Here is a 13,192-nt window from a genome sequence, read left to right on the forward strand (position 1 = left end):
CAGATAGGGGACATAATGTTGACACTGCTTAATGTTTTTTGAACATTTGAAATTCATCAAAACATTCGCGATAAAGAAATGTACAAAAAGATTCCCTCATTACAATAAAATGTTTCAACAAAACAAAACAAAACAAAAAAACATTTGCTGGGATGTAAAGTCTGGATTTAATACTGTGCAAAATGTGTCTTTATTAATAGAAATGGCATTCAGTCAGTCAATGGCAGTGGAGGAATGATGTGAGAATAATTGATATTCCACAGTCTTAGTGTCTACATTTACATTAAACAGTCCAACAGAATAACTCAAAGGAAGTTCAGGATTGCAATTACATATCTACAAAATCTAGCTATGTACACTGTACAGAGATTTAAACACATACATCTGTTACAAAGAAAAGAGGAGGTGCATGGCCGATTGGATCAGGCAGATTAGAGAACAATACAGTGACTATCTGAAGCAGTCGCATGTGCAGTCTGTCCTGGAGGCCAGATGGTAACTAAGCCACTCCTGACCCGGACAAGGGTTTGACTTCTGTCTGCAGACATGGTGAAGATGCTACAAAGTAACAGAACACATCGGGATGCAGTGCAGCTAAAAAAAATGTCTGGTCCACATGGCTTTTTCCCCCTAAATGGTCACATTTAACAGATATAAGAGATGACAGTAAACCAGATAAAACTTGGAAAGATGGTGCTTGTAAATTATTTTGCCAAAGATTTTCAACTATGTAGTGGCAGACAAAATAACCGATGCTAAGAGTGGCTGTGGTTGCTTAAAAACATGTTAAGGACTTACATTACACTACATTTACATTATTAACTATCTTGTTAGCTGATCATTTCTCTTCTTATTTATGGCATTTTATCCAGTTGAGGATGAGATATTCAGATTATTTACTGAAGTAAAAATATGACAATTAAAATGTTCCATTACAATTTAAAGTCCAGCAAAATGGAGTGAAGCATTAATTGCCATGACTGAAGTCACATTAATTAGTCAGCCTCAGCCTCTTCCTTCATGCTTCAAAATAACTGGCTCATTCATCAGCTAACAGCTTACTGGCATGTGTACAGAGTGGCCATTATAACCTCATTATTACTGTGCTGTTGCCTCATGCCAACACTGTCATAAGGTTTTTGTATTGTTGACTTAACATTCTTGTTTATTAGGGGGATCACTTCTACAGCAGATTCCTTGTTGCTACTCAGATTGTGTGAGAGCTTTTCCGACCAAATCTAACTGTTTAATCATTTAATATTAATGGTCACTATGTACATGTTTGTGTCAACCACAGTTGTTAACAGCAGCTGATAACATTTGGTAAAAAGATAAGACGACAATCTTTATCTTTAAATAAAACTTCCACTTTAACTTGATCCTGCTCTGAAAGAGTTGGATAGGCGTGAGTCCTGACCACCTCAAAATATTTTGGGAGGAACAAATTAAATATAAGATCTGTGTCTTATCTGTAGATAAGATATTATTCTGTGATCTTGAGTTATCAGTGCATAAAATACATTAGCAACTATAGCAGCTCTCAGCTTCCACACACAAAGATAAAGCATGAAGATCAATGTCACAATGAACACTTTGGGCTAATGAGATATGGTGGTTGGTAGAAATGTCATGGCTTGATGGGCGGCTTGATTTCTTTTTGGGAAAGGAGCAAGCACATTCCACTTTCAGACAAATAAATGGCTTTTTGAAATGTGGCCAGAACATTGTTTCATACTTATTCAACAGTAGGGTAATACTATTTTACAAAGTCTGTACAGGCTTGGAGCATTACAAAGTTTACAAATCCAAGGAGGACAAAAGGGAAATGTGGATTCATGTCCTTGTTATATTATTAGAAAGAAGTGGTCCAATGGGTTTCTATGAAGGAGCAGGGAACCAAACAACCTTTCACTTACATGATTGTCCCTTCTCTTTATTCAAATGTTCTCTACCGCATCTGTTAGTTTCCATCTCTTTTTGGATTAGTCTTTCTCATTCACATTCTCTATTCCATTCTTTTCACATTACAAATGACTCCCTTTTGCAACAGAAGGACACTTGATTGGTCTGCACAGCGGGGACAGGACTGACAACACATGGAGTTTGTCAATTAGGGTAAAACTCAACAATCCCATTTCTGGACAGAGTTGTGAGGGTAGTGCTTGAAACATGTGAAATGTTGTTAAAAATGTATGGATTTTAGATCATTGTTATAGTCTATGGTTGTAGAAGTACCTAGCATTGCTGAAAAAGCATGTCTTCCTGTGATAACATCAACTTGTGCATCTCCTTCCATCTGCTCCAAGGTTATGCTCCTTCTTGTCAATTATACATCCCATTGGATCCCTGTACTGGTTAATCAATCACACTTCAGTCTGTTGCTGTGAGTCAGTGATGATGGTCACTCCTCGTCGAAGTTCATCCATACTGTCAAAGTCGCTGCCGTGTTCAGAGTCCTCCAGCCCGCAGGGGGCGGACATGTCCGAGGCTGAGGATGCGCCAACAGACAGTCGCATATTTAGCGACACAGAGTCGTCTGTGTCCCCATTTCCTGGGCTTACGCCACTGATTGAAGAGCTGAAGTCCCCGTGGGGGGCCTCTCCAACAGGCAGCTGGTGGGGAGGCAGGTATTGGCTGGGGTGGAAGTTTGGCCGGGCTTGCTGATGCCCGGTGCTGCCAGAGCTCAGGGTGCTTTCTTTGGAGACAGGTGGGTTGGTGGGCAGCGGCGTGTAGGGCTCAGCATAGTCCTCACCTGTGGGCAGCGGAGGTGGCAGCTGGTCTTGGCTTAAGAACTCTTCCTCGTGGGGAGGGGGGTAGTCGCTGTCAATGTCATAGCCTCCCAGGTAGTAGTCTGACTCCAGTTCACGGGTGCTTCCTCCAAGGCGTGGGGCTGAGCCTGCTACATCACTGCCAGCACCTGCCTCATAGACTGGCACCTCTTCAATGTCGGACAGCCTGGTGCTCGGCATCCAATCTGATGTGTCCCAGTGATATGCTGGACGGTAGGTAGAAGGGGAGATGGTTAATAACAATCTGGACAGTGAAAAAAGACATCAACAAAGTAGTCTCCGCAATGTAGAGCTGTGCAGCAGACATGCACCGGGCGCGTTAGACTCCGGAACATCAACATTACAGAGGTGTTGAAGGTCAGGTACACGACAAGGCACAAGCTGTTCAGAAAACATGTTAGGTCTGTAAAGGTATGTGTCATGCACAACAGGTGCCTTTGAGGGTCGCGGTCACAGGTGTCACAGCATGCTGAGGTTCATGAAGACTTGCAGCACTCAAGCCATGTTGACAAGCTTAAAAAAACACAGCAACATTGGATTCTGGTTGTTAATGGGATACATCAAATATCTGGGACATTTTCCTAAAGGTCAATGTAGCAAAGTGATAAAAAAAAACCCAGCATCGTCAGTGGATTATTGGTTTCCAATTGGTTTCCAATTGGTTTCAAATTGGTTTCCAATTGGTTTCAAATTGGTTTCCAATTGGTTTCAAATTGGTTTCAAATTGGTTTAAATTTAGTCAGCTTAGTAGCTGTGTCACATTGCAGCAACCATTGCAAGACTACCATTACCAGAAACAGAAGTAGTGTGATATTGTTATTGTTCCAGAAAACCTCAGAGCTAGGAGGATTTGGTGAAAATGACTGCAGACCACAATCTGACCCTAACTTTATCTACAGTGTTTTAGTTGCCTGATGCACTTCGCCAAACTACAACCAGTTGACAGTCAAATTAATCATTTTTGGCTCTTTTGGGTTGTTTTGGAAGGCACTGACTTACAATGAGGGCTTATTGGACATGTCATTCTGCCATGGGGCGTCAGATCAGAAAATGCTCGTACGGCTCATTTTGGAAGGAGACAAACTAGGGTCTTAGAGAAATGTGTGGTGTCGTATTTACCATCAGGAAGTTGCACTCAAATAGCCCATATAACTACTATCTTTATATCATAACTCATGTTCGGACTACAAACAACAGCCAATTATGCTTGGTTTAAATTACTTACATTTAATTGGTCCCACTTTTAAGAAGCATCTACAGATGATAAATGACTACCATAATGCAAAAAAGTTGGTAAATACTGAGCATCACATGATTTTCTGACTTTGCAAGTTGATGAAGAATAACCCAATAAGCATAAGAAGCGAAAGGCAAGTAAGTCATTTGGGGATCTTACAGTCTAACATAACAAGACACCGGTTGTCTCCTCCAAGCAAAAACAGGCTGCTTTTCTTATTTGGCGGCAATGGGACTCGGGATATGCTAAGGTGTTAGCATTGAGTTCTGGAGCCAACAATCTACTGACATAGCTTAAATGCTGTATCTCATCACAAAGGTTCCTCTGACCAAAAGGAAAATGTACCAACAATCTGTAGAGGGATTTACCTGAAGGCAAAGTTAATTTATGAGCAAGTGGTGAGTGAAGCAATGACAAATCAAACAAAAAGACATCCATGCATGAAAACAGAACACAAACCATGGTAAGACTGAGGCTGTGAAAACTTCATCACGCAACAACTGGGACAGTACCATCACTGAGCTGGAAATAAAAATCCAAACAAAGTGACATGGTGGGATGCAGTAAGGTGAGAGTCGCAGGCAAACAGTTGTTGGGGAGGGGGGAGGAGGGACATCCCTGGGCTGCTAAGTCAGCACAGCACAATGGATGGCAAACAAGCTGTGGGAGGGGCGGGAAATCACGTCAAATCACACATACGACACAAACCTCCGACCCGGAGAGGGGATGAGCAGTGGAATAAATCAATGACAAAGTACAGAAATGTGTACAGCTGGGTATTCACATGAGTAGAAAGATACAGGGGGTGGACAAAATAATCTCAGTCAGGATAGTCTAGTATAGAGATGAAAAGTACTGATTCCAGATTTGATTTTTACGCAGACTATCTAGGGTCAATGCCTGACCATAGGCGCATGACCATCTGGTTGTAGATAGTGTTTGGATGCTATCGGTGGTGGGGCAAGCTGGAGTTTGGATGTTGGCTTCGGTTTGTTGAAAGTAGTTGCAGGTACAGCTTATTTGATATCAAGGGGCGACTGGCTCTCCTGCAGAAGGTTGGGAGGAGTGGTAGCTTTAGACCTAAAGATGCCCTCTGGAGTTTCTGTAAACAAACTCAAAGTACTCTGTGTATCCTTGAGTTCCAGCAAATATGTTAAAGGACTTTTCTTCCTCATGAAATGAAAAACCTGCACTGCTTACATTCATGTCTGCCAGCTACAGGTATTTTACTTCCCTGCCTTTTACTGGGGAAATACTACTTTTTTCAACAAAGCACTGCCACATGTAGAGAGTTAAATAAAAAAATCTTCATCATTAGGCCCTAGTGACAGTGGGGTAAAACAATGTGTTGAGCACCAACACAGACGCTAACTGTATCCACTAATAAAAATAACAAACACATTAGGTATATAGGAGTTTAAAAATGCTGCTGATTGACGTACAGCGTGATATGTCTCATCTTTTTATGCTGCAATAAATATGTAGATTCTGTGAATTCCCAGAACAAACTATTTTCATTGGATGATTTTTATTTTGTCCACTCGCTGCAGAGAGATAGTGATAGATATAGAGAAAGAGATAGATAAGGGTAGGAAGTAGGTGGGTAGGTAGGTGGGTAGGGAGGGAGGTAAGTAGGTAGGTAGTTGGGTGGGTAGGTAGGTAGGTAGGTAGGTAGGTAGGTAGGTAGGTAGGTAGGTAGGTAGGTAGTTGGGTAGTTGGGTAGATAGGTAGGTGGGTAGATAGGTAGGTGGGTAAGTAGGTAGGTAGGTAAGTAGGAAGGTAGGTAGGTAGGTAAGTAGGTGGGTAAGTAGGTAGGTAAGTAGGTAGGTAGGTGGGTAGTTGGGTAGATAGGTAGGTAAGTAGGTAGATAGGTAGGTAGGTAAGTAGGTGGGTAAGTAGGTAGGTAGGTAGGTGGGTAAGTAGGTAGGTAGGTAGGTAGTTAAGTAGGAAGGTAGGTAGGTAGGTAAGTAGGTAGGTAAGTAGGTAGGTAAGTAGGTAGGTAGGTAGGTAGGTAGGTAGGTAGGTGGGTAGTTGGGTAGATAGGTAGGTAAGTAGGTAGATAGGTAGGTAGGTAGGTAGGTAGGTAGTAGGTGGGTAGGTAGGTAGGTAGGTAGGTGGGTTGGTAGCAAGGGAGGTAGGTGGGTAGGTGTGGGGTCAAGGAAGGGGCTCTGGTAGTCACCTCTGTTGTAGGTTTGACCATGGTCCATAACTGACACTGTCAGACGGAAGAACAACACAACACAGAGCCCTTTAGCATTGGATCATGAGCTTCTGCTTTTCTAAATGTAATCTTACAGGATAAAATATAAAGGTTGGAGGTGCGGTGAGGTGCTCAGAAGTTATAGTGTGATAAGCACCAAATAATTTTACCCACGATTAAATGATGACTGGTTAGCTAGTTTTCAACGACTACATTTCCCTGAGCTCACGGAAGCTGTAGTTGTCATAGAGACTGTATATGTGTGTGTGTCACAGCCACCACTAGGAACTCCAGTTCTTTCTATTATGGATTTTGCCCTTTTCTCTCTTTTCTTTGTATGTTTATGAAGTACATTCATAGAGCAGTGGATAAGCATGAAAAGTCTTAATATGGCTCAAATAATGAGGTGTTGAAGTTTTACTTTTCAGTACAGTGGCCAAATTAAGCCCACTGTAATGTTCAACCTTTTCACAAAAAGCAATAAATGAAACCAACTGTGTCATGGACGGCCAACCATGTGCTGCCACGAGGAGCTGACAGTCTGCAAGGTTTCATTCCAACTAAACACTCCACTCCCTCCCTGATTACAATGGAGGAACCAGTGAAACATGGATAGCAACCACTGCTCTATGGAACAATATACTGGGTTGGACTGACTAACCACTGACTGTGAGAAAGGAGAAAATAAGCTAAAGCTAATTTGTGTACAGTGACCTGAAGGGTCCACTTACTGAAAGACACAGTAAGTAACACGCAGTGAGTGATTTGAGCTTCAGTACATAACTGCAGACACCTCTGATGAGCAGACTGAGAGGAGAGAAGAGTGAGAGGAGAAGCACAAAGGACATGGTACCTTCACTTTCGATTGTGTCGACTGCATCATTGACCAGTCGAATGACGGTCACTATGGAGGCTTGTGGAGGGAGAAAAGGAGATAAGTTTTGAAATACAGTCATCCAAAATGAAAAATGCTCTTCATGGTGTTAGTCCCCTCACATCGGTGGCATTGCTTAAAGCTGCCCCATACCTGTCCTGTCTGCAGAGGGGGATACCACCGGCACAGTCAACACTTCTTGCTGATTTAAATGTTTGGGGGCAATTTGCATACAACATTGTTCATATATGTGGGGATACTTTAGATTGAAATAAAATCAGCAAATAAAACTGCCAAACAAAGAAAATTACCGTCACAAATGTAAAGAAAACCACGTGAGAAGAAAACAATGAGGACACCAAACACCAACAACACAACACTTCTGCATTTTGTCATTATAGCGCTGGTGAAGCCAGTCAATGAAAATGGCATCAGTTTCAATATGGCTGAGGCATGATCATATTGTTAATCCATTGATGATGAGGGTCAAGAAATGAATTTTTTAAATAATAATCATTCTGAAAAGTAAAACAATGAATATCATGGTTTGCAAATAAAACCTAGAGAGAACAGGAAGATGCAATGAAAATGAAACACAAAGTCAAATACACAGTTCCAGCACAGAGGCCCGACCAGCAACACCACACTGTGAAGCCGTCTACAGCCCTTATCTCCTTCAACAAGGATTACAACAACACTGTTGTGACATCGTTATGACTTACAGTTGTGAGAAAACATTTGTGAAAATGTTTCAAAATGCATTTTGGCATTATTTTGCAGCAAATGGGTAATACATGAAAACATAAATGTCTGAAACTTTTAGAGACAACATATTGTCTGGGGTTACCGGAAATTCTTATCTGACCTGAGGAAAGTAGTAAAAGTATTAAAAATAGTTTATGCCCCTCTGAACTTGAATTTGTTCAGCAAAATGCATTGCAATTTGACTTTATGATGGTACCGGAGGAGATCCATCCTCTGGAAACAATGATTATCCACAGCAAGTTAAATTAAATCATTACAGTCAAGATACTATTGGTCTTTCAGTCTGCAATTAGCCAAGTATGGTGCTGCCCTGTTCTGTTCTAAAAATCTGTCCAAATTTAGTTTTGAGATTTCTTCAGAAAATAAATCCTTCCTTTCAGAGCCCTTCTAGCTGGACAAAGACTGGCAGGTGTTCTCAGAAACTAGAGATCATTTCTACTACTGGAACTGCACATAACCTAACCTGTCGCCAATGTACACATTCCTATTTTATGTTTCCGCTGTACTCTCCTCGCTTTGGCGGTGAATTCCTGAACATAAATTTCAGCAGCGCTCAAAAGGTGGAACCAAATCCAAGATCTATGTAATCTCAGGGGAAGGGTTGGTTAAATAGGCACTGCACAAACATATAAGGACAATATTCTGATTTAAAAAACCCGACATGTTCCCAGGTCTGAATTGTTAGCTCTACAAACAGAAAAAGTAATTACTGTAGGAGATTTTAAAATTCATGAGGATGTTGATAACGATAGCTTTAGCTTTTCTTTCAGAGCATATGGAGTTCCTCCAATCTAGAAAAATCAGACCCAGAGCAGCCTATTATTCATCATTAACAGAGAAAAATAAGAACAGCCCCAGGTTTCTGTCAGCACTGTAGCCAGGCTGACAGAGAGCCACAGCTCTGTTGTATTCCAATAGACCTCAGTAGAAGTGACTTCATGTCTTTGATGACAAGACTAGATTAATCACCTGCTGCCCTCAAACGATACCAACTTATCTTTTAACACAGGAACCTGTTTACTAACCAAGACTAAGAAAAGAGATGACATTACTGCCGTATAAGCGTCTCTGCACTGGCTCCCTGTAAAATCTGAATAGAATTTAAAAGAGGCAATTAATGCTGCAATTTAAGTTATTCACGATATTCATTGTTTTCTCACAAATGTATCACAACACAGATGAAGGATAACACAGGCTTTGCATGAATACTAATGAGTACAATTGGCAAACAGAAGAAAGAGACACCCAGTGGAACCAAATAATAAACAAGCAAACAAAGCATTTCTAAAGAACCACATTCAAAATGAAAGGAAACACTAAGGAACCGGGGTACCACTGTTGCTGCAGGTGTAAAGGCTGTGTCTTACCGTTATCATCACAGGAGTCAGACTGGAAGGAGCTCAGGGATTGGACCTCAGAGTTACTGCCTCTGTTGCTCCCAGAGAAACACGTTACTTCCTCAGCCATGTCAACCATCTTACCTGATGGGAGAGGTCAGAGGTCAGAGGGTACGAGGCCACACACCAACTGCTTCTAATAACGTAGTAATATTATTAACAGTCACCTTTCTATTACTATTATTATCATTAGCGTGTTATCATTTGTATATAAGCTGCTATTATTATTATTTTTTATATATATATATATATATATATATATATATATATATATATATATATATATATATATTTGATATTATTAGTAGTGGAAGTTGGAAAAAAACGTTTGCAAAGGAAGTAGTACATTGTGCTTTTAAATGACTCATTGGCATGCATTAATGAACAGAACATAATGTTGAACCATATTATTTATTAGTAACAAGAAGCTGATATTTCAATGCGCCAGAGACGTATTTTTAATCAGCATTGCATATCATCTTTTGCAATGTATTTGATTCCTTTTTCTCTTATACATGGAGCATCTTCAGCACCAGGAATCTTTGAGTTCTATCTCATTTCCAGGTTGTAGTTGACGGGTAAGGGTCTGGAGAGTATCAGACACTAACCTGTTTTTAAAGGACTCGGATCGGAGCCAAACAACTTGATCAGGACATCTCTAACTGCCATAATTGTTATATTGATTGATTAAACTGAAACTGCAATTTAATCAATCAATATAACAATTAAAGTCATGAATTCAGTAGCCCTTCAAATACCAAAACAGAGCTGCTAACGCTGCCCCCTAGAGGACACAACTGCTCCTGTAACTTCACACCAACTGGAGATCACATATTACAGATAATTAAACCTTTTATTTGCTTCTAGGGTACTCACACAACATATGATATTACTTTATTAACTCTAAAGTAAAACGCACACACACACACTCACCCTCATCATCCCATGGACTCTTTCGTAAAGAGTCACAGTCTGAACGACAGGGCGACACCGGCGGCAGGTTGGGGGCCACACTGCACACCACCACCCCCCTCCTGGTGGTTCCTGACAGGATCCTTGGTGACTCCGGGTGAAAGGTGCTCATCTCGGTATGCTCCACATTGCGCCCGTCCACCATCTTCTCCAGCGTGGACCGCGGGTCTCCTTGGAAACAGGGCGTGTATGCCATGGGCCTCACAGGGACCTGTGGCGGTCCCATCATCCCACCCCCTCCCAGCACGGCGGCCCCCAGCCCTGCCTCGGAGTACAGGTTGAGAGGGTCTCCTGGTGTGCAGTGAAGGGTCTTAAACTGAACACCGTTGGCCTTGTTGAGGAGGGCTGCAGTGGCTGGGTCCTGGACCAGAGACAGGTTGTTCCTGGAGTAGTTCTTCTGGAAAACCTTCTTGCGGAACGCAATGAAGAGGATGATGAGAGTGATGATGACCAGAAGCACCACGGCGATTCCGATCAGCTCCTCTTTACCGACCACAGTGTGACCGGCCTGCATGTCGGGGACGACGACGGGCCGCAGGCCGCAGCGCTGGCCCACAAAGCCCGCGGTGCAGTTACAGTAGAAGGACCCGTAAGTGTTGACGCAGACGCCGCCGTTCTCACACTCACCCTCTGGATTGCTGCGGTCACATTCGTTCACATCTTCCTCACAGCTGCAGGATGGAGGGATGGAGGAAAGAGGAGCAGAGACTGGAGTGAGATGATAGTGTATGAATAACTTGTGACTGCTCAGATACCTGCTCACAGATGATCGCTTTCCAACAGCAAGAGAGTGAGAGAGTGAGATGAGACGCACTGCAGATAGATTGCAGAAGAAGAAGTCCCTTTGTGGGCTCACAACACAATCCCATTTGTATTTGTTCTATTAAGATGCTGTGTGTTTCCTGTTTTCATTGTAATTTAGCTTTCAACAAATTTAAAGAGAGTGTAAAGTAACGGGAGAGGGAAAATAATGTTGATGAAGAGTTTAGTTCTTGATTTTGGAAAAGACACTTGCTCATCAATTTTGTTTAATAAAAGATCTTAGCCTTTTTAACGTAATTTACACATCGGTGGCTCAGCACCAGGAATCTTTGAGTTCTATCAGTTGTTTTAAAGGGATTATTTCTTCTGTAGAAAAGTAGTTCCCGACTCTTTCAATGAGCAGTTCAATCTAACTTCCATTCATCTTTGTGTGTTTGGACTGGAACTCACATCAGACCCTTGAAGCCCCTCCTGCAGCTGCAGAGGAAGGCGTTGCCGATGGGCTTACATGCGCCACCGTTCTGACACGGGTTGGGAACACACGCCGTGATCTCCATCTCACAGCGCCCTCCGGTGTACTGGGGGTTACAGCTGCATGAGAACCCTGGCAGACAGACAGAAGGTACACTTAATTAGGAACCCAGAGCAGTCAGTGCACTGTTTACAGGCCAAACACCCACAGCAATCATAAGAGTACACCCACACAGCATAATGAACACACATATGGGGAATGGGTCTGACACACTTTAAATCACTTATACGCACAAGAGGACTCTGGGGAATTAGCATTTTTCATTGTGTGAACACAACACATCTGAGTCACACACTGACCTTCCACAGCGCTGTGCAAATGACAACAGTGGGCAATTCCCAGGGTGCTTTGCTCATTACAGTTTAAATGAGGAACATGTGGCGTGTGGGAGGTCTTCCAGCAGTGTTCAGTGAGGCCTGCTGGTACTGTAACCTGTGCTGACACTGTAGCTGGGGACTTCTACCATCAGCTACAGTTGATGTTCTCTTCTCTTCTCTCTCTCTCTTAGATTGGTGAGAGAGGAGTCTGTATTTGCCTTGTATAGTGATTTTTCTAGTCTTCCGACTTAAGGTGCCACCTGCTCATCAGGACTAACTACCCCCCCCATTCACAATCCAATGAGGGACGATCCGCTCTACCATCCACTATTAACTATTAATTATTGTTACACACCGTCCTGCTGCCACAAATACTCACTAGAGCACCAAATGTTTCTACTGTTGAGTAACATTTGTAAGAAAGTAGAGTGAGCAGCTGTTTAGTAAACGACTGTGCCTTTTTAGAAATTAAACAGTGTCAGTCCCAACCAATGGATTAAGGGCTCAGAGACACAGACAGGGTAGTGAAGTCAGAAAGTATTGAAAGAGTAACACATTGTTAGTTTTGGTCTCTTCCCAGGATCTCTTCAACACCTGCCTCATCCTATCAAATCACTCTTAGTTTTTGCATATTTCTGCTTTTGAAGACACTGACAAACTCTATGTTATTGTTATGGAAGTCTTTCCAGTCTTTTCATAAACAACAGGTTCATTATAAGTTACTATAAAGAACTTTCATTTTGTGTGATTTTGGCGGTCCCTGTGGACAAAAGTCGTAGTGCTTCAGAGCACCAGAGTCCCTTTAGAAAACCTCTCATTTTACTGCAGCAGGGTCTGACAGTCTGCCATGTTTAGTCCTGGTTCTGGTTCTCCCGGGCCTCCCTTCCCTCCAGCAGGCCCAGGGCGTACACAGACCACAGAGGCTTTACATTGAGGCTGTTTCATAATCAGTTCATCAAAGTAAATTTGAGTCCCAAATGATTAATGAACTTATTAAATAGAACATACAAAACTATTGCATATCAATTCGTCCCTTTGTCAAGCCATCAAGGTTTCATTTCATAGTTCAGAGATGTTTTAGATAAAATCATATGAGCAACTCTGTGAGTTATTTCTAAATAAGTTACAATAAGCCTGCTCTGCTTTTAACTGACATTCACACTTTTTTATAGTTGATAATATTTATTTTTTTGACTAAACTGTAAAAGTAAAGAAAACTTTAACAAAATATTACCAATACTCTATACTCATTTGTTAAACCATTGAATCTCTTATTCAGGACCGGGGGTTCCTTCTGGTTAGACAACATTTCATCAATGACGGCTGAAATAACCCCTATTTCTGCTT

General features: G+C 41.9%; 1 protein-coding gene across 2 annotated transcripts in view; it reads right to left on the reverse strand.

The window, feature by feature from the left end:
* Positions 1 to 1,429: 1,429 nt before the first annotated feature.
* The window catches only part of fat3a (FAT atypical cadherin 3a), a 91,833-nt gene continuing 80,070 nt past the window's right edge, over positions 1,430 to 13,192 (reverse strand). The window contains exons 25-30 of one of the 2 annotated variants that reach the window (XM_054601966.1): positions 11,447 to 11,600; positions 10,196 to 10,905; positions 9,233 to 9,346; positions 7,080 to 7,139; positions 6,206 to 6,241; positions 1,430 to 2,995 (exon numbers count right to left, since the gene is read on the reverse strand). In XM_054601966.1, coding sequence (XP_054457941.1) covers positions 2,364 to 2,995; positions 6,206 to 6,241; positions 7,080 to 7,139; positions 9,233 to 9,346; positions 10,196 to 10,905; positions 11,447 to 11,600 — 1,706 coding nt within the window. In that variant the 3' untranslated portion in view covers positions 1,430 to 2,363. Of the gene's footprint in view, positions 2,996 to 6,205; positions 6,242 to 7,079; positions 7,140 to 9,232; positions 9,347 to 10,189; positions 10,906 to 11,446; positions 11,601 to 13,192 lie in introns of both variants that reach the window. The other variant, XM_054601972.1, reaches the window with a different exon arrangement.

The sequence above is a fragment of the Anoplopoma fimbria genome, chromosome 1 (assembly GCF_027596085.1).
Source record: "Anoplopoma fimbria isolate UVic2021 breed Golden Eagle Sablefish chromosome 1, Afim_UVic_2022, whole genome shotgun sequence".
Classification (NCBI taxonomy): domain Eukaryota; kingdom Metazoa; phylum Chordata; class Actinopteri; order Perciformes; family Anoplopomatidae; genus Anoplopoma; species Anoplopoma fimbria.